Source organism: Pterocles gutturalis, unplaced genomic scaffold (genome assembly GCF_000699245.1).
Source record: "Pterocles gutturalis isolate BGI_N339 unplaced genomic scaffold, ASM69924v1 scaffold14119, whole genome shotgun sequence".
NCBI lineage: Eukaryota > Metazoa > Chordata > Aves > Pterocliformes > Pteroclidae > Pterocles > Pterocles gutturalis.
Window position 1 is genome coordinate 8,280 of NW_010128439.1, and position 18,302 is coordinate 26,581.

At 39.7% G+C, this 18,302-nt stretch overlaps 1 protein-coding gene across 1 annotated transcript in view; it reads right to left on the bottom strand.

Annotated features, from left to right (window-relative positions):
* Positions 1-7,062, bottom strand: part of MRPS27 (mitochondrial ribosomal protein S27) — a gene marked incomplete at both ends in the record, with an annotated part of 14,476 nt that extends 7,414 nt beyond the window's left edge. The window contains 5 exon segments of the mRNA XM_010079633.1: positions 1,929-2,031; positions 4,904-5,019; positions 6,307-6,385; positions 6,889-7,006; positions 7,008-7,062. Of these exon segments, the coding sequence (XP_010077935.1) occupies positions 1,929-2,031; positions 4,904-5,019; positions 6,307-6,385; positions 6,889-7,006; positions 7,008-7,062 (471 nt within the window).
* Positions 7,063-18,302: the final 11,240 nt, after the last annotated feature.

Here is an 18,302-nt window from a genome sequence, read left to right on the forward strand (position 1 = left end):
GAGGGGGAATGGTTTTAAACTAAGAGAGGGGAGATTTAGGTTGGGTATTAGGTGGAAATTTTTCACGCAGAGGGTGGTGAGGCACTGGACCGGGTTGCCCAGAGAAGTTGTGGATGCCCCATCCCTGGAGGCATTCAAGGCCAGGCTGGACGGGGCCCTGGGCAGACTGCTCTAGTGGTTGGCAACCCTGCCCACAGCAGTGGGGGGGTGAAACTAGATGATCTTTAAGGTCCTTTTCAATCCAAGCCATTCTATGATACTATGATTCTGTTGGAGCTTCCTGAGAGGAAATATGGGAGACCTGCCAAAATGAAATTGTGGTTTCTTGATTTAGGATTCTGTGCAACAGCACCAATAACAATGTGGCTTTTCTTCTAATGGCAATTACTAGAAAACACGAAACTCCTACATAATAGCGGAAATGTACACAGTGTTGCAGTTGGTGAGTACTAATTTACAATGATTGTCACTCTAATGCTTTAATTTTGTCATTGTCAATGTAACAAATAACACCACTTCAGTGTAGCTTATGAGATTTGTATCCAAGCTCTCCATCTATTTTTCACTCTGGCTATAATGACACAAAACTATGAAACACACCTTACTCTTCTTTACATGGAAGAGAACAGTTTAGGAAAAGCAAGGCAATACATGCACAGAGAAAGCTTATGGACTACGGCTAAATTAAAATAGCTGACGTGCTTGAGGCCACTCTGTGCCTGTAGACATCTTTCACTCTCTCAGAGGTCGGTTCCATTAGTGTTGGCAAGACTGTGGAATATGTGACATAACAACAAATAGCTTTTGATCTACTGAATGTCAATGTCATGGAACAAGTACTACTGCTCACAAACAGTGAAGTGCATTTTTGAAATACAGCCATTACTCAACTGATCTATATGACATAAAAACCACTCCAAACTGAATGCCAAGTGGACATCAAAGTCCGTATCTGCATCAGTATCTCCACTGGATAACAAACTACAGCTGTATGGAAAATCCTGCTTTCAAATTAATTTTCACATTTATCTCCCTTTTTGACTGAAAATTAGTTTTTCATCTTAACAGTCATGATAAATCCGAATCAGCATCCTAACTCTGCCATTACACACTGTATTTTGAGGCCACATTTTAAGAACAAGTCCCCCCTCAATAAATTCTATAATATAATACAGTAATGGAACAACTACATAATAATAGATTTTAAACTAATTAATTACTTTCCAGTAAATAATAATTATGTAGTGAAGGACAAAACCTATCTGCACTGTATTTCTCTAAAGATTAGAGGAAATTCAAGTTACCTACCCCATTCCCCTTCCCTCCAATTCTGTATGTACTCTGATCTAACTGTTCTTTAATAATACAGCAGATCACTACCAGTGAAGACTCCTTATCAGATACAGGATAAAGGCTCCACTATCTGCTGTTCACAACAGAAACACTAATTTTACAGCGAGTAGTAAATTTTCTAAACACAGTGTTTTTCAGGCTGTGCTCTCTGAACTTGAGATTTAAGGGCTATTTTAAGAAGCTCACTACCTAGGTAGAGAGTCTGTTGTCCACAATCTTAAATTTATGTTATGGAACTTTGTACTTTTGTTGTTTTTTTTTTAAATTTCATGGTCCACAAAAAAACCTGTTCTTTAAGAATGTCTTCTTTCTTTCAGCTGCCAAACCAAATCTGTAGGAAGCCCTAAAGGAGGTTCTGAAGCTGTACGATAAAGGGCATACCATTCAAATCAGTACTACCTTCCAGGCTCAGAAAACAGACTCAGTCTTAACTCTGAAATTGCTCCTTCCACTATTTCTGCCTTTTTTTCAGTTAGCCTTCTCCTTGATTACATTTTAATAAAGCAAAAATACCAATTTAATTCAGACACTGAACACAAGAGCGAAAAGATGACTGTGAGGGAGGTAAAACTTACCAAGGAATGCATAGCCATACAGCTGGGAGCTAAAACCCACAGTGCTTGTTTGCTTTAGACCCGTAAGCAACAGCGATGCTCCAAGATTTCTCTCCTCTTCCCACTGCAAATAATGTAAACTAAGTAAGTGTTCCTTGACAAACATAAACATAATACGGCAGCAGCCAAAGATAGCACACTTGGCTTTCATCAGATGTCTTACCAATAAAGAATGACTAAAAATGCATAGTGTTCAGAGTTACAGTATATCCTAAGGAATAGTATACATTATACGGAGGAATATCTCTCTTTCCAGAAGACAGTAAAATGTGAGTGGCTGAGATTTTCCATGGAAGTCAATCAGTGCATTTCCTTCAGCACAGAGGGTTACACTGATTTACACTGTCCAAGCTTTGTCTCTGTCCTATATGTCAGGCTCACACTGCTGAAGAAAAAAAATCACATAGCTTCTGTACTAGAGCAGCCTTTTCTTTGAAGTATATGGAAAGATACATGCCCCACTATCCCTCGCTAGAACAGGAAAATGCTGAGAGAAGAATATGATGCTAATGGCTGCTCTGAGTCGAAAATCTGCACTGTGAAAAGAACATATGCAACTCACCAAGACCACTGTGTGCCCCAGGATTACAAGCACAGCTGCCTCTTCAGCTAGAGAGAAGTACCAGCTGTCTGAGCCAGACCACCAGTGATGGCTAAAGAAGGGCACCCAATCAGGAAGTACATTAAAACCACAGGAGTAGTGTGAATTGTGTTTTGCTATGGGATAGAACAGTACATTTTTCAAGACCAGAGAAGCACAAACATCAAGGATAACTGTCTCTTTACTGCAAGTGAAAGGAGCTGAACAAAGTCCACTCCTAAGAAAATGACGAAAAGGAAGCTATAAAAGGCAACACATTGGAGGAAGTCTGACTCTCTAACACATGGTTTTTGTGGCAGGGTACTTCAGTGACTTGTTTACCACCTTATGACCTGAATCAAATATCCCTGGTGAAAGGAAAAAGCTTTCTGAAAAATTTCCCAAGGTACACTGAGTCTTAAAAAGCACAAAGGTTCAACCTTCTAGTTTAATGCATTATTCAGAAATGTCTTTTCAAGGTATGGCATTTTTTGTGTCGCTATTCAGGTGCTACAAGAATTTGCATGTTATCATCTGACACAAAATACCACCACCTGACAGCCAGGCAAGGTACATGCCTGACCCAGAAAACGGAAACAGGGAGACAGGGTTGTTTCATGCTAAATCCAGCACTCCAGCTGAATGTTACAGGAAAATGAGATGCAACTGGAAAACCACTTCTTTTAGCGGTCTAGGTTCTTCTGGGAGCTAGCCCAATTAGGTTCCAAGAGATAGAGGAACTGCAAGAATTTAACATTAACACCTTTTGCAGTGGAAGGTAGCAATCATACTGATTGTTTCCAGCGGTCAAGGAGGAAACTTTCTGGGTAGAACCAAGACCAGTCAGGCTTTCAGTGGTGTTTACAAATGGCAGATAGACGGAAGCTCTCTATCTTAGTGCTATACATACTATGGACTAAAATAACCAGATTGCCCAAGACTCAGCTCTTAAAAGTTAAAAAAACATTTAATCAGGCTGCTGGATCCTAAGCTACAGCGAACAGCCTTTCTCCAACAGGACACTGGCTGACCTGTCTCACACCTTAGGAAAAGGGAATGGGATTTTCAGGAGTAGCTGAGTAGATCTCATAACTCTCTCTAGCCTCGCTTCTTAAATCAAACAGAGAAAATTGGTAGTGAGCATTATAAGGTGTTGAACAGTACTCTGTATGGTGTATGCATATAAAAATACGGCTTACTGCTGTCTTTGGACGGGGTTTTTTCAAAATTCATACTAAATAAGTCACAGCTGCATAAATATGCTTGCCTTAAATGCGTCGTATGTCGACCCCATCCTTGCTTGCATATTCAGCTTTAATTAAACAATACACATATTGACAAGGAGTTGTCTTTGGACAAATATGATACATAATGACAACACAAACATGAACAAACACAATGAGAAAATGAGATTTTGGTCCCTCTTCTTTCCATATACAAGTGATCAAGCATACTTGACTTCTGGGGAATGAAGGAGAATACAGAACAGGGCAAATGCACATCTGTTTTCTATAATAAAACTGAAATTACAACCCAATTGAGTAAAGCCTTAAGGCATCTGTAATACACATTTTGGAAGATGCTTTATATGAGATAAATGGAGGCTTCAAGCACTTTCCTGATGGATGACAACATGCTATTGAAGGCTTGTGCCAAAACTACATGAAAAGTTGCTGCCTAAAGTGATGGACATGGCAGAGCTCTTTGCTGATACCTATCTGAGCCCCTTCTGCAAAGGCATAATAATGCCAATTCCAAGAGCCTGAACTGCCACGTTGGCCTTAAGCAAGTAAGATATAAATAAGAAACTCCTAATCCTTGGAGACAGGAGACATGTAACAAATTTAGTTTTAAAACAAATACATACTAGAAACAATACACCCAAAGCCAAATGGGATAGTAAAATCCTAGTGAAAATGCTTTATAATTCTGCAACACCACCATTACCAACCTGTAATTGTGAGCAATACTCTCCTTAACAGGGTACTACACAACAGGTGACAATAGTTTTTTTGTGTTAACTGATAGAGCCCTCTTTGAACTGAACTGAAATGTCATTTGCAACCTTCCAATGGGCATACATTACATCTGAAAATCCCAACACACCTTCCCTTTCAGAGAAAGGAGCAAAAAGGGTGACAAATTATTTGATGGCCTTCATATTTGCTTCTTTTTTCTTCCTTCTTCTGCAGTTGTAAAAATAATTTAAAAAAAACCCCCAAAAAAACAAGAGTATTTATTTTTTCCAGGTAAACTTAGGGAAAATAAAATATACTCAAGATTGAATGCCCAACTGACTGCCCAAAACACTTAGAAATGGAAGCTTTGTGTATCATTTTGAGTGTCGTCAGCTTACCGTATGTTCAGCCTTGGCTGCCAGGTACTGGTATAAAACATAGAGAGAAAGAAGTTGTGTTGAGAATTCATCAAAACTTTCTTGCAGCATGATCTCTGTTACTACTGACATAGCATCTATAGAGGAAAACAATACTTAATCAGCAAGTGCAACTTTACACAGCTCCTTTTCGCACCCACTCATGTTCACTGATACTTTATTGGTGCAGTATATTTTCAAGTAGTTAGGGCGAAAGTTACAGATTTGTTACGACTAGTAGTATAGAATTAGTCTTACTTGCTTGGGTTATTCAAACACACTGAGAGAAGGAAGAATAAGTTGAACAGCATGAGACCATAGTAATGCAGCTTTCAAAACTCATCTTAGCTCTACACTCTTCAGTTGGCTCTTTGTTCAGCCCTTCAATCATTAATTTTTTTTTTTAAATCTCTAAAAATTACTTCTTTGTTCTTGTGTTTAGATTACAAACAAGAGAAGACTGGCTTAAATTCACTGCCCTTAAGGTGACAGGAGAGTACAATGGAGCAGAAATATTGTCACAGATCACCCACAGCACTCACTGTATTCAGCAAACAGTGCTGTGGCGGAGCTTCACAGGGAGTTGCAGTGACATTCCCTGTCAGGAAGGAGAGTTTGTTAAACAAAAGGCCTTGAGACTGTCACAGAAAAGAAATATGGAGGGACTAATGGGGAATTCACAGATAGGGGGGCTCTCAAAACAAAATAAATATATGTATTAATTTGCCATTTAGCAAAACCTTCACGATAAAAGCTGCAGACCAAGTCCTGCAATTCTACTGTCCCTTTCAGTTGTTTTACAAAAGGCTTATGCAAGGAAAAGCTCACAGCAAGTCTACAGCACCAGAAAAACTGCAGTGAAATGAAAACCTTAAATATTTGTCATCAAACATGACAGGATTATTCATGTCAATACTTAAACAATCACACCTCAACATGGCAATTCAGCATAGCTGGCTCTCTCAGTAGACAAAACATCTAAACAAACTATTTAGTTATGTAGCTTTTCAAATAGCTACATGGAGGTAAGATGTACTCTACCAACATGCATTCTGGTTCTTACAACACTCTAATTATCACTAATAACTCCTATGATGTTGTTGGCATGTACGTCAGACTTGTAAAACTGGAGAAGCTAGTTTACGTTTGGAGTGGGATTTATCACAGTAGAAACTGTGAATTGCACGTGTTTCAAAATTACATAATGAATAAAAAACCAACAGAAATTAGATATAAACATGCAGAAAAGTAGTTTAAAGGAAGGAGACAGTGTGGTTTTAAGGTGACTTCAGAGAAAATATGGCTACAATTTTTAATTCAAATAAAGGTTTTGCAGATTTAAGTGCATACAAATAAAGACGCAGAATTGGTATCTATTTTCTTACCTTCATATTTCTTCTGCTTTATAAAACAATCCAATAAAATATTGAATGTAAAATTATCTGGGAAAATTCCATACTGAACCTGAAGAAAGAAAAAAAATCAGTGTGAGATTCTGCTGTTCAAATCTTTCCAAGCATAGCACTGTAGGCATCAGAAAGATCAGAACTACGACATTGTACACTGCTGCAATGTGACAGTCAAGCAACAGAAGGAGACTAGGATGGCTCCTGTGATGCAGGCTGTCTAACTTTTGATGTACTGTATTTGTTTAGGCATTTTATCTGAGCCTTTGGGACCAGGAAGGGCATTGCCTATCAGGTTTTTATGCCTCTCCTACATCTAGCAACTTTTGGACACCAACACTGTTTAAAAACAAAAAGCTTCCCGGGAAAGAAGCGTAAATAAGAGCTGCAAAGAGCTTTAGCTAAAATTCAAGTGCAACATTAATTTTTGTTTTGATAAAGAAATATCTGAACTTAAAACCACAGTCTACAGGTGCTGGCTGCAACAGGAATAAAGGTAAGCCACACTTGTCTCAGAAAGCTGATCAAATATATTCATGGCTTTTCCTTGTAAAAACTTACCTTGTTTTTTAATGTGTATAAGGCTTTGTCTTGTGCATCATATTTTAAGCACTGTCTGATCCAGCTGTGGATGGTCCAGTCTCTCAAGTACCAGCAATTTGGACTATGCCGAAACCTAAAGGTGATAAAAGGTCCAGATGACAACATGACTCTTTGTTATCGCAGAAACAAATTCTGTAATCAATTATGAGTTTCAGGACACCTGCCTTTCATGATCTCAAGTAAAAATCTGACTTTGCAGTCAATCAGTGCTCTCCAAAGAGCTCCAGATAGCCCTTTTAAGTACGGGAAACAAAACTTCAATACCCTTTAACAGTGTGTTCAAAGGGGGAATCTGACTTTTTCACAAATGCACAATATTTTAAATTTCTCACTTACCAGAATGCCTACTGCTTTTGCCCTGAAAAAACGTAGAGCGTATAATAACAGCTTAGTATATTTCGAAGGCCAAGTGAGATTGCTACAAACAGTGCAGTACTTTTTAACCTTGTCCTTCTGACTGCATAATGTTGTATTGCTGCTGGTCTTGTCAAAAAAGTAACACTGCTCCATGACTGACAACATCAGCAAGTATCAAATTACATCAAAATGCAGCTGGGTTTCAACCTTTGGAGCTTGTGTAATCTGGTGTCTTCTACCCTCTCTGACTAATGCCTCGCTTCAACCACTTAAGAATTCACTGTGCCTCAGCATAGGCCATCCCTGGGCTGCTGCATGCTTCATTTAGTTTAGAAGTGCTTCATCAGTGAGGCACGCCTCACACAAGGGGAAACTCTGCCGGACTGCCCTCCCCTGCCCCCTGCACTGGCTGCCTGGTTCCTGACAGATGCTTCGTTAATGTTCTAAGACAACCATGCCATGGCTTCAGCAGTCTTCCCAGGCAACCTACTCCAGTGCTCAATCAATTTGTAAAATTAAATACTTTTAAGCTCAGCCTCTTCTGTTTCATCCTTATTCAGCCATATACACTTTGCTCTGTTTTTGGAGAAGTGGTGATAAAAAGCATACAGAGCTTCTACCTTTCACAAACACTCAAAAACCAATTAAGAGTCCAGTGGTAGGAGCAGCTGCCTTGGTCCTGGGCTGAATTTCACATCCATGTGAGGAGATGCACGCGACCTTTCCCAATTCAAACTGTATGCATGAAAAATGGGCTGAGTCCCCAGCACAGAAGTGACTGCCACCTCCTGCAGAAAATGCTGATGACTGAGCTGGGCTCATGTGCAGATGCTTGCAGCCTCAAGCCAAGCTGCAGCACCATTTAGAGGCAGGGTTGGCTCTTCCATCTGAGTGAGTATGCTTTCCAGAACATTTATCAGATTAACGTGGCCACCAACCCTCTTTCCCCTTCAGTGAATCTCTGCGTATTACATCCCATGACCGAGGGCTACACAGACGACCAAAAGTACTGCAGCCTAGAGAGCCTTCAGAATGCAGAAGACACCTGTGCTAAAAGCAGAGCTAAACAACTACACAAAGTCTAAATACACAGTTTTGTTAAGTGGCACATGAAATCTCCCCGTTAAATTAGAATTTTTAGAGAAAAAGAAAAGTATGCTTTGAATATGAAATTACAGACATCCATTTTGTTGCTCTAATTGCTTTCCATTTTCTTCCCTCTGGAGTTCAAATATTGGGAACAGCAAGAATGTATATTTGTTTTCATTAAAGTCCTGTTCCAATAATGCTTACAGGAAGCATCAATTACAGGCATTTGGATTTAATCATATTTTAATGAAATAATTATCTAATTGCTACAGACTGTTTCACCAGCCATTTAAGATGGGTCAGAGTGCAACACCAGCACCCACGAATAAAGCTGCCAGCACATTTTAAAGTTCCTTCATTAAATGGTTTATTCTGTTTCACAAGTGGAAAACAACAGACTTGTCTTATAAAAACATGACACTGATGCTCTCAAAGACTTAGGCCTTTCTTTTGATACAACCTTTGGCATCCTTCCTACTAATTAGTTACACAGGAGGGAAGCAAACATTTAAAAAAAAAACCCCAAAGGTTTTAATGGGTTTGAATGTTCACCTTTTTGCAGAGCTGTATTTATTCTCTTGAGTACACCACAGTAACAGAGAGCAGCACTTCAATATCTCCTGCACCTTGAGAATGCTACAGCCTCCTTTAGGTGAAATGCTTCTAGGTTTCAAAGTCAAACTGCAATGGGTCAGTAAACGGCCTAATATGCATGCGACATGGTCTAGAAACAGGATTAAACTGATCCTCAATCAACACAAGTTTCTGGAATCAATATGCACAAATTTCAGAGGCATGTTATAAAAATTCTTTAAAAAAAATCTTCACACAAGCTTTGTAGGACTGGGACCAACTTGAGCGTGTGTATGGACAACCACAGGATCTATCAGATATAATTACTGTAAGTTACTATTGAGATTGTTATGCTTGGACCAGGCAAATCAAAAGCAAACAGCTTCTCAGACAAAGAATTTTCTAGTTAATTCTAATAATTAATTACAAAAGAGTTGCTTGGGAATTAAAAGAGAGGACTGGTGCCAAAAGTCTTCTGTCTCCATGTCAACAAGAATGCAATACATATGCATATACACAATCCCTCAACACTATACACTTCCATTAATCCATGATGTGGTAGAAGGAGAATTGGAAGTGAAAGGGAAACAAGTACACTGCAATCTTTAATTGTTTCTGATCCTTATAATGCTGGGATGAGCCCTGTCTGTATTCCGCTAGCTGAGAAGAGAAGCCAACAGAGTATCTGTTTTTACAGCTAACCTAGACAAACTAACCAAACGTTGTGGCAGACACTTTTATCTGAAAGGGAGGAGAATCCTGGTCATTCTGACAAGCAATCTTCCTCCTCTTTCTCCACGAAACACAGAACAGGATATAATTAAGCAAGGCAATATGTTCAGGGACAGATGAAAAGACAGAAGGAGGCTAAAACTATAGAAAGCAGAGGATTCAGAGTGAATTAAATAAAGGAAGCCTCTAGCAATTGCTGTGTGTTTAACGGAGAGACCAGCAGGTTATCTTGCAGATGTCTGCTGCTGAAACTCATTTTTCTGAGAACTAATAAAAACCTGAGAAACACAAGATTCTTACAATGTGTTCATAAAAGAGAAGGAGAAGCATCCATAACAGTACTAAGGGATACTAAAGTGTACCCTGTTGGTACACTTTAATGATAATGTCTAAAGAATCAATATGGTCATCCTTCCAGTCATTGAACAGAGAACATTAATCCCCACAGTGCACAAGAGGAGTTATCTATAAGGTAAGGAGTTCCTGAAATATAAAGGTCATTGTGAATCTAACATCATACAGTGAGTGCAATGGTACTCAAATTCCCCTTATTTTGGAAAATTGTTTGGATGATGCAGTCCAGAAACTTGATTTTCATTAAACCACTGCTTTGTACTTGCAAAATGACTTGGAAGAGATACACTGAGGGTACAGCCCCAGCACAAGGCAACCAGAACATTTTTAGCCAAGCAATTGCACACTTGCTCACAAAGTGGACAGCACATTGGGCTAAAATATACTTCAGTTTACTACTTTCCTGCAGAATGCCGTATTGCTCATTATTTACAACAGTGCTGTGTTAAAGAAACTGAACAATGAAAAACTTTATCAGATATTGAGAGTGCTTTATGGAGTGCTCTACTAATACAGCAAGCATAACTTACTTCTAATGGTGCCCTCCCACACTGCAGATAAGCTGAGTTGCTTCCCTTCTTTATTTATTTATTTTAAATGGTCTTTCAAATTTGTTTGGTGCCATCAAGTGGTGATGCACTCTAGCACTGCTTGTATTCTCAAGGGAAGGCAGCAAAACTGAGAGCAAACAAAAGCACTAAGATGGTGGGCTGTATACTCTTCCCTAGGTTTGGTGCATTGCTTTGGGACACTGTTTCGTGCATTGCTTTGGACAGTCACAAATGAGGAAGCCAGTGAAGGAAAAACTGCTGGGTTACAGAAGAGCAAGTGCTGCAGAAGCAATATACTACCAGGAACAGCTCTGCTCTATGTCAGCAAAGCCAGCTCAGCAGATCTTTTCTAATTCTTTGCTAAGCGGATCAGATGCTCCCATTGTGCACTCTGTGGCTTTCTTAAGGGTAGATCCAAATCCTGGTACTGTCAGAGGCCACCTCTGTGCAATACACTTTTTGTGAAATAGTGAAACAGGAAGAAGAATCCCCTTCCGTCCTCCAACTTTGACGTAGTGAGAAAGTATTTTGCAGCAATCTACATATCCAGTGCACAGAACTGTATCATCTCTTAGGCCTCGAGATGTCTTCAAGACTTTCTAAATTTCACCTGCATTTTGCTTTGCTAATTTTGCATTACCATACATAAAAACAACTCCTTAAATAAAACTTCTTGTACCATAATGTTCTTTTCTGTTCCTATGCTTCAGAGATTCCTGCACCGTCTTCTGCCACATTGCAAGGAAGTGGAGAAATTAACAATTAACAACAATTTCTAATATACAGCATTTAGAGGTGTTAGTGTGCTTTCCTCAGAGTTAAAACCGAAAATGTTCCATGTGTTGTTAGTCCTCCTCTAGTCCAGGAAAGGAAGGAACCTACCCAGAGGTAGTCACTGTAACCAATTTCTTCCACTTAAGATCTCTCTTACTTCTTTTAGATCTAGAGAGAAATACGGGTTTGCATGTTCATTTGCTTTAATTAGGAGGGGAAGAGTGCCAGATTTCTTCTCATCCACTTAAAAGTGTAAAAAGTCCTGAAGCAAAATGTAGGGAGACTTAAAATGAATACATATCATGAAAAACGTCTCTGTGAGCCAGGAAGAAGCTCTCTCAATGGAATGAATCCAAAGCCACTCCGCATTTTACACATGTCATACAGAGTTGTTAGGCTCCTTGGCAATGCCATGTTTTTTTTTCTTCCCAGGCATTTTTTTTTAAGCCAGAGTGCATAATGATTAAATGGATTCCAGGCAGGCTTAGCTTGGAAACTGGAAGGCTAAGCAAACGCCACCCAGAACTCTCCCTTTGTTTGTCATTTCAAGCCATAGACCTTGGGAAAAATAATCTGCATTTTAAATAGACCCAGAGGCACTGCTCATGTGTCAGTGTCAAAGGCAACAGCCCTGAAAAAAAATCTTTGTTGATGGAAATTTCCTTTTAAACAAGAACAAAACTTTATTGTTCCATCTCTTCTTTGTCTACATCTTAGCCTACACCTTTCTTTCTATGCATCCTTTTAAAAATTTCACATATAAACATATCAGCCCTACAGGAAGTACCTCATGCATTAACTGCCTACACTCAAGCAAAAAGAAAGGGAACGCTTTCCTTCTGCATTGAAATACAAAACTCAACTAGTATATGTAGTAAAATAAATTATCGAAAGCAGTAACAGGACAGGTTTTAAAAAATTATGAGTCAACTATAACAGAGAATATCCTAATGCTGAGGCAGAATTGTGCTCTTGCATGAGAAGAGAAGCAGTCTGCAGACTCCCTGAAGAAAGCCCACATTCAGTCCTTATTCTGTTTCAGTTTTTATTGACTTTTCCTGATCTTTGATTTTAAACTCATTTAGCCCTTGATTGCTTTCACCATAAAATTAATTCTAAATTAGGCTTGCTGCACCTCCACATGAAGACATACGTCTTGCACAGTGTCTTTTATTCAGGAATTGCACAGGGCTCTAACACCAATGATGAATACGGCCTCAAAACAGATCTAAATGATCAGGTTTTAGATATGAAGAAACTACAGTACAGAGGCACAGTCGAACATCAAGGCTGAACAGGCAACTTAAAGAAAACTTTTAGTATTGGGTCTTGCTTTCCAGTTAGACCACATTCAGCTTTTATTTCTGTCCACCTCAATGTTACAGGCTTACCTGTTTCTAAACCTTCATGCTCAGTAAAAGGACCAGATCTGGCAAAGGAGACATTTTGGGCAGAAGTACATACTACACAGTCACTTAGGAAGTCTCAGGACAGAATTCACCATTCTGTAGTCTCAGAGCAGCTATTGCATTGCTTAAAAACACACACCTGCACAGAAAGCTCATCTTTGCAAAGTCTCTTTCTAACAATGACTACCACATACAGCAATCAACCGTAAAGCGGTTGGGATCTAGTGTATCCTTTACTAACCTAGCTACTTTGACAGTCAGTCATTAGAGCTGATTAACAAATGTCAATTTCTTATACAGCAAGCATTTCTGCCCATTGTTGTCAATCTTTTGTATCACTAAATGCTCTTCTTCCTTTTGATGGATTCAGGCACCTTTGCAAGTAAAACACAAGGAAAACCCTTATTATGGTAAAAAAAATAAATCATCAAATAGTTCCAAAATCCTAGATAAATGTTATAAAATTCAAAAAAATGTATGAATAAGAAGCAGCTTAGAGCAGCACAAAAGAAATGCTTTGCCTACACATAAGTAGACATAAGAACCACCACAAAAAAACCAGTAACAGCAACAGAACCAGAGGCCACCGCAAAGTTAGAAGCTATTTATTGGGATTCCTGGCTGAGGTGGGTGCTGGCCTCTTCTCTAAAGTAACAAGTGATAGGACAAGAGGAAACGGCCTCAAGTTGCACCAGGGGAGGTTTAGGCTAGATACTAGAAAAAAAATTCTTCACCGAAAGAGTGATCAGGCATTGGAACAGGCTGCCCGGGGAAGTGGTGGAGTCACCATCCCTGGAGGTGTTGAAGAAACGTGTAGATGTGGTGCTTAGGGACATGGTTTAGTGAGTTAGGTGGTGTGGGTTGACAGTTGGACTTGATGATCCTTGAGGTCTTTTCCAACCTTAATGATTCTATGATTCTACTAATCTGTCCTTTCATGAAGAGGCAGTAAACAGAACAGAACTGGAGTGCAGCAACTCTTCCAATCTTCTGCAATCATCCCCCTATTTACAGGGGTTGATAGTGACAGGACCAGAGGGAATGATTTCAAACTAAGAGCAGGTGAGATTTAGGTTGGGTATTCGGCGGAAATTTTTCACTCAGAGGGTGGTGAAGCACTGGAACAGGTTGTCCCCAGAAGTTGTGGATGCCCTGTCCCTGGAGGCATTCAAGGCCAGGCTGGATGGGGCCCTGGGCAGCCTGCTCTAGTGGCTGGCAACCTTGCCCACAGCAGTGGGCTTGAAACTAGATGATCTTTAAGGTCCTTTTCAGCCCAGGCCATTCTATGATTCTGTGATGGGGTGAGGTGTTGCTCTAGTGATTCTGATAAGATACTCACGAGTGCCTTTCCTTGGCCCATGGAACCACAATAAAGTCCAACTTAAAACCAACTCTCCCATTAATTATTCCTTTCTTTTCCTAGTATCCTGGCATACAAAAACATACAGAGAAAAATTAACAACCCTAAAACACTACATTTCTTGTTTTGGTAAGATTTTTGAATCCCAGTAATTTGTCATTTTGTGTGTCATGCTAAAACTTGCTCTATTAAAGCTCAACAAAGGGCCAGTTCTGCTGGAATCTTTACTCATGTCTCCAAAAACTGATTAACACAAAGGCTGTAAAAAATGGTATATGTAAGTACTGATTTGATTGTTACAACTTTGCTAGCCCAGCTATGCCTGTCATTACTTCAATTAATTCCACACGTGCCTGAAAGCTGGTACACAAGTTATTGACTAGATTAATTTTTCAAAATGAAAAAGAAATGCTTGTGAAAGCCCATTTCTAATTAATAATTACTGAAATCACCTTTGTACCTGGTTCACTTTGCAGAGTGAGAGAGATCCCCTTCTAAAGACTGCCAGAAAGCCAGTTTCTAGCAAAAAGCTAGTTCTGACTAGCTGCATATTGTAAGTAAGTTTAACACTTTCTGACTACCAAATAGTACTTAATGTAATAGGCTTTCTTCAGCCAGGGTTATCTGTGAGATTATGTGATTCTAGGGAATAATTTGCTTCAAAGTTAGTTAGATGTTTCGTTTTAAAAAATTAATGACTTCAGATGCTTTTAAAACTTCCATCCCTTAGCCATCAACTATTGCAGGGATGCCACAGTGAAGCCTGTGTTCTAGTAACCATTAATCAAGCTGGACAGAGATGTAGCACCGAAGGCTTTTTCAAGCTGAAGAGATAGTGACTTCAAGTTCTGTAATAGTTCATTCAGTGTCACAGGGAACTGAATCCGTTAGGACCAATGTTCAGGAGTTTCTACCTTCTAGTGCTAAGCTTAAACTATTACATTACACCCCTTTCACATTATATTAAAAAGGGATACTTTATCGGTATGCATAAAACCCAGTCAACAAAAGCCAATGACTTATTTTAAGAGTAGGAAAAAAAATCCAGTCTGTAACTAGACATTGCTATTGCAGAATTTGCAAGCAGCAACTTTTTAATGGTGCCTAATATACAGCCTAAATTTAACCTGAGACAAAATTAACATAATTTTTTTCAGACCTAATTCACTGAGAGCTAGAATGCACATTGTAACAAGGCTGCATTTTCCTTTTATTCTGCCCAAATTCTTTATGCTTCACAAAATACCTCCCAGAAATACATCACACACTAGCTTCAGACTATAAGGTTACACCCACTGGCATAACCCTTGACACTTTTCAGCTTGATTATAGTTGAACTTGCACAGATCACAAGCAATGTATTCTTCTGGCTTGAGTATTAAAGGCTGCAATACAAAAGCATATGAGCCAAACCATTTATTTTGCAAAGTTGTTCAGTTTCATATCACATGCAAACTAAGCAAAAAGAAGGTACTGGCAAGAGAGTGCTGCAGGAATACAAATACTGAATGGATGTTAGCAGCCAACTTAAGTAAGGGAAGAGCCAAACCTTACATTTGCTGTAAAACACTTCAAAAACTGGATTTGCACAGCTCAGGTTTCACTTTTTCAGATTTGCTGACAGAGTCCTACAGTACTACCTGTGCCCTTTTCGTTCTTCACTGCTACAGTCTGATTTCCTTGTGCATTGCTGTTCTTCTGCACACTACGAGGAAAGGGGAGGCAGAGCTACGTGATAAGCCATCAAGGTAAACAAACAAGGTTTTCATATTAAGCATAAACACCTGCAACAGAGGGGACAAAACACCTGATTCTTACTTCTCAAAGCACCTGATGTTCACTTCTAGCTTCAGCCACAGCTGCTGTCAAAAAGGCAACCATCTTCGAAAAGTAAAGCATAGGTGCCCAGCCAGGTCTTGGCTACAAGGCAGCCCACCATGAATTTATCTACATTTCATGTCATGTCTCAATGAGCAACAAACTACTGATATTTTTTTTTGTTCTTCCAGCCATGTATTTTCCTAAGAAAAATATTTTTAGCAGTGAAAAATCCTTGACTCCTTCAGGATAACATTTTTAGCTGTCCCCTAACCACAGTAAGTTACTCTATCACACTACTTCAGAGACTAACTTCTAGTTAGCATATTTCTTAGTATATCTAACTTTTCCCAAACCCAGTGGGACAGAAATGTTCTTTATTCCATTGTGTAGGATGTCAAGCACATGGACCAGTATGCAAACGAAGGATAAACATCACAAAACTGACTCAAGCATTTTGTCAGGCAGTTTGAAATTTGTGAGCTCTTACCACCTTTGTGATTGTTTTGTTCTTTCCAGAAAAATACTGTACCATCAGATCTGTTATTTAAAGAGAGAGACAGTAGGTACCTCACTTTAAGTACTGCATGTACTGTAGGACAAACGTTCCCTTGCGTAGGTAGGTCCAAGCTGCACAGAAAAAGGAGGTTCTGCAGAGGATTTCAAAATGCAAAGGGATATTTTGTAGTTCCTCCTCTTCTGAGATACGAATACAGCCAAGACTGTTAGTCATAAATATAAGCCACTGCCAGCTTTGCTTCTGCTGATGAGCATCAGTGCATAATGCAAGGTCAGAACGCCCCATCAATTGGCCTTGTTGCAGTGGCCTACTCAGATCTTGTATTCAGGCTCTGAATTGACATTTACAAGCATCCAGTTCTCTAAGGCACTCACAGGATAGGAGGCTTTTTCATGTAATGTTACCCACTGCACAGAACAGAGAAGATAGAAGAGGGTGGAATACACCACAACTATGTGCAATTATGTACCGGATGCATTTCAGTCTGGCTTTGTTTGTTTTATTCCTCCACAGAATTATGACTTTCAAAACAACACAGCAGTATCTTACACAAGATGAACCTGCTGCTTTAGGATTTAACCTGGATAACAGAAACTGCACAAAGGGGTGATTGCTGCAGGATAGTAACTAAAGACCATAAAAGCACGCCCTTTGCAGACAAAGTGGAGTGTACCACTCCTGCCGGGGATGTTCTTTTGTCACACTCTCACAGTAGCTGCTACACCTTGTCCATCCCCAGTTACAAGCAGCAGCACCCAGTCTGGTTTCCCAGAGCATTGGCACAGGCAGTGCAGGCAAGGGAGGGGGGTGGATTGTCCATTTTACTCCCAGCTGTCTGCTGCTAGAGGCCACCTATTTTGCTTGTGGATGGATTTAGCCCCACTCTGCTCATTCCCCAATAGAACTAAGAAGAAAGTGGCAATTAGATTTAAGAGAGGAGTATTTTTCCCTTTTGTTAAATGAAAACAGTAGTGAAAAAGGACAGGTCAGAATTAAATAAATGACAATTTAAAGAGGATGATCATAGAGTTGACTTTGGAGATTAAAGCCAGTTTTACATCCACACCAATTCTTGGAAAAAGATATTACTCATAAAGGTGTAAATCTGCTTGCAAAGCCAGCTGCCAAAATCCATGTGCTTTCAGGTCTACGAGTTCTACAGTGAAGGAGGAAAAAGAAAAAAATCCCCCTTCATTTTTCAGCAAGAGAAAGAAGGAATGTTTATTGTGTCTACATTTACAGCTGAGAAAACAGGACTTTCTACCAGCTGCTCTCTTGTATACCCCTTTCCAATTTTGAAAACAAACCCAAGAAAGCATTCTTTGTTGCCTGCTTAAATACGCCCTGAATGAGACCCTGGGTCAAATCCTCACCTGGTCTAAAGAGACAACACATGGTTTCCCCAGCTACCAAGGATTTGGCTCAATCTGATGAGGACCTGGCACACCACACAAGCACATGGGTCACTAATTAGACTAAAGCTGGGAGGCAAGGACAACTTCATCACTTTTCAAGGATGTGCAGCCCAGCATCCCACAAAATTTGTCAGGGTGGTGAAGATGGAAAACAACTGCTAAGAGCTGCTGCAGTGTTAGTTCTGAAATTACCAACTCCACAGAGCCGCTCAGACTTTCAAACTGACATAGCAAAGGGGGGACAGGGAGGCAGCTGAAAAGCCTGAGGACATTCTCCTTCAGGGACATGCCAGGATTTTACAAAATAGGTAAGGGGACATCATCAGCTGATACAAGGGGCTCAGATTTAAAACTAAGCTTCCCCTGTCCTGTCCTGTCCTCCCTCCCCTCACTCACCTCAAAAAAAAAAAAAAAAAAAAA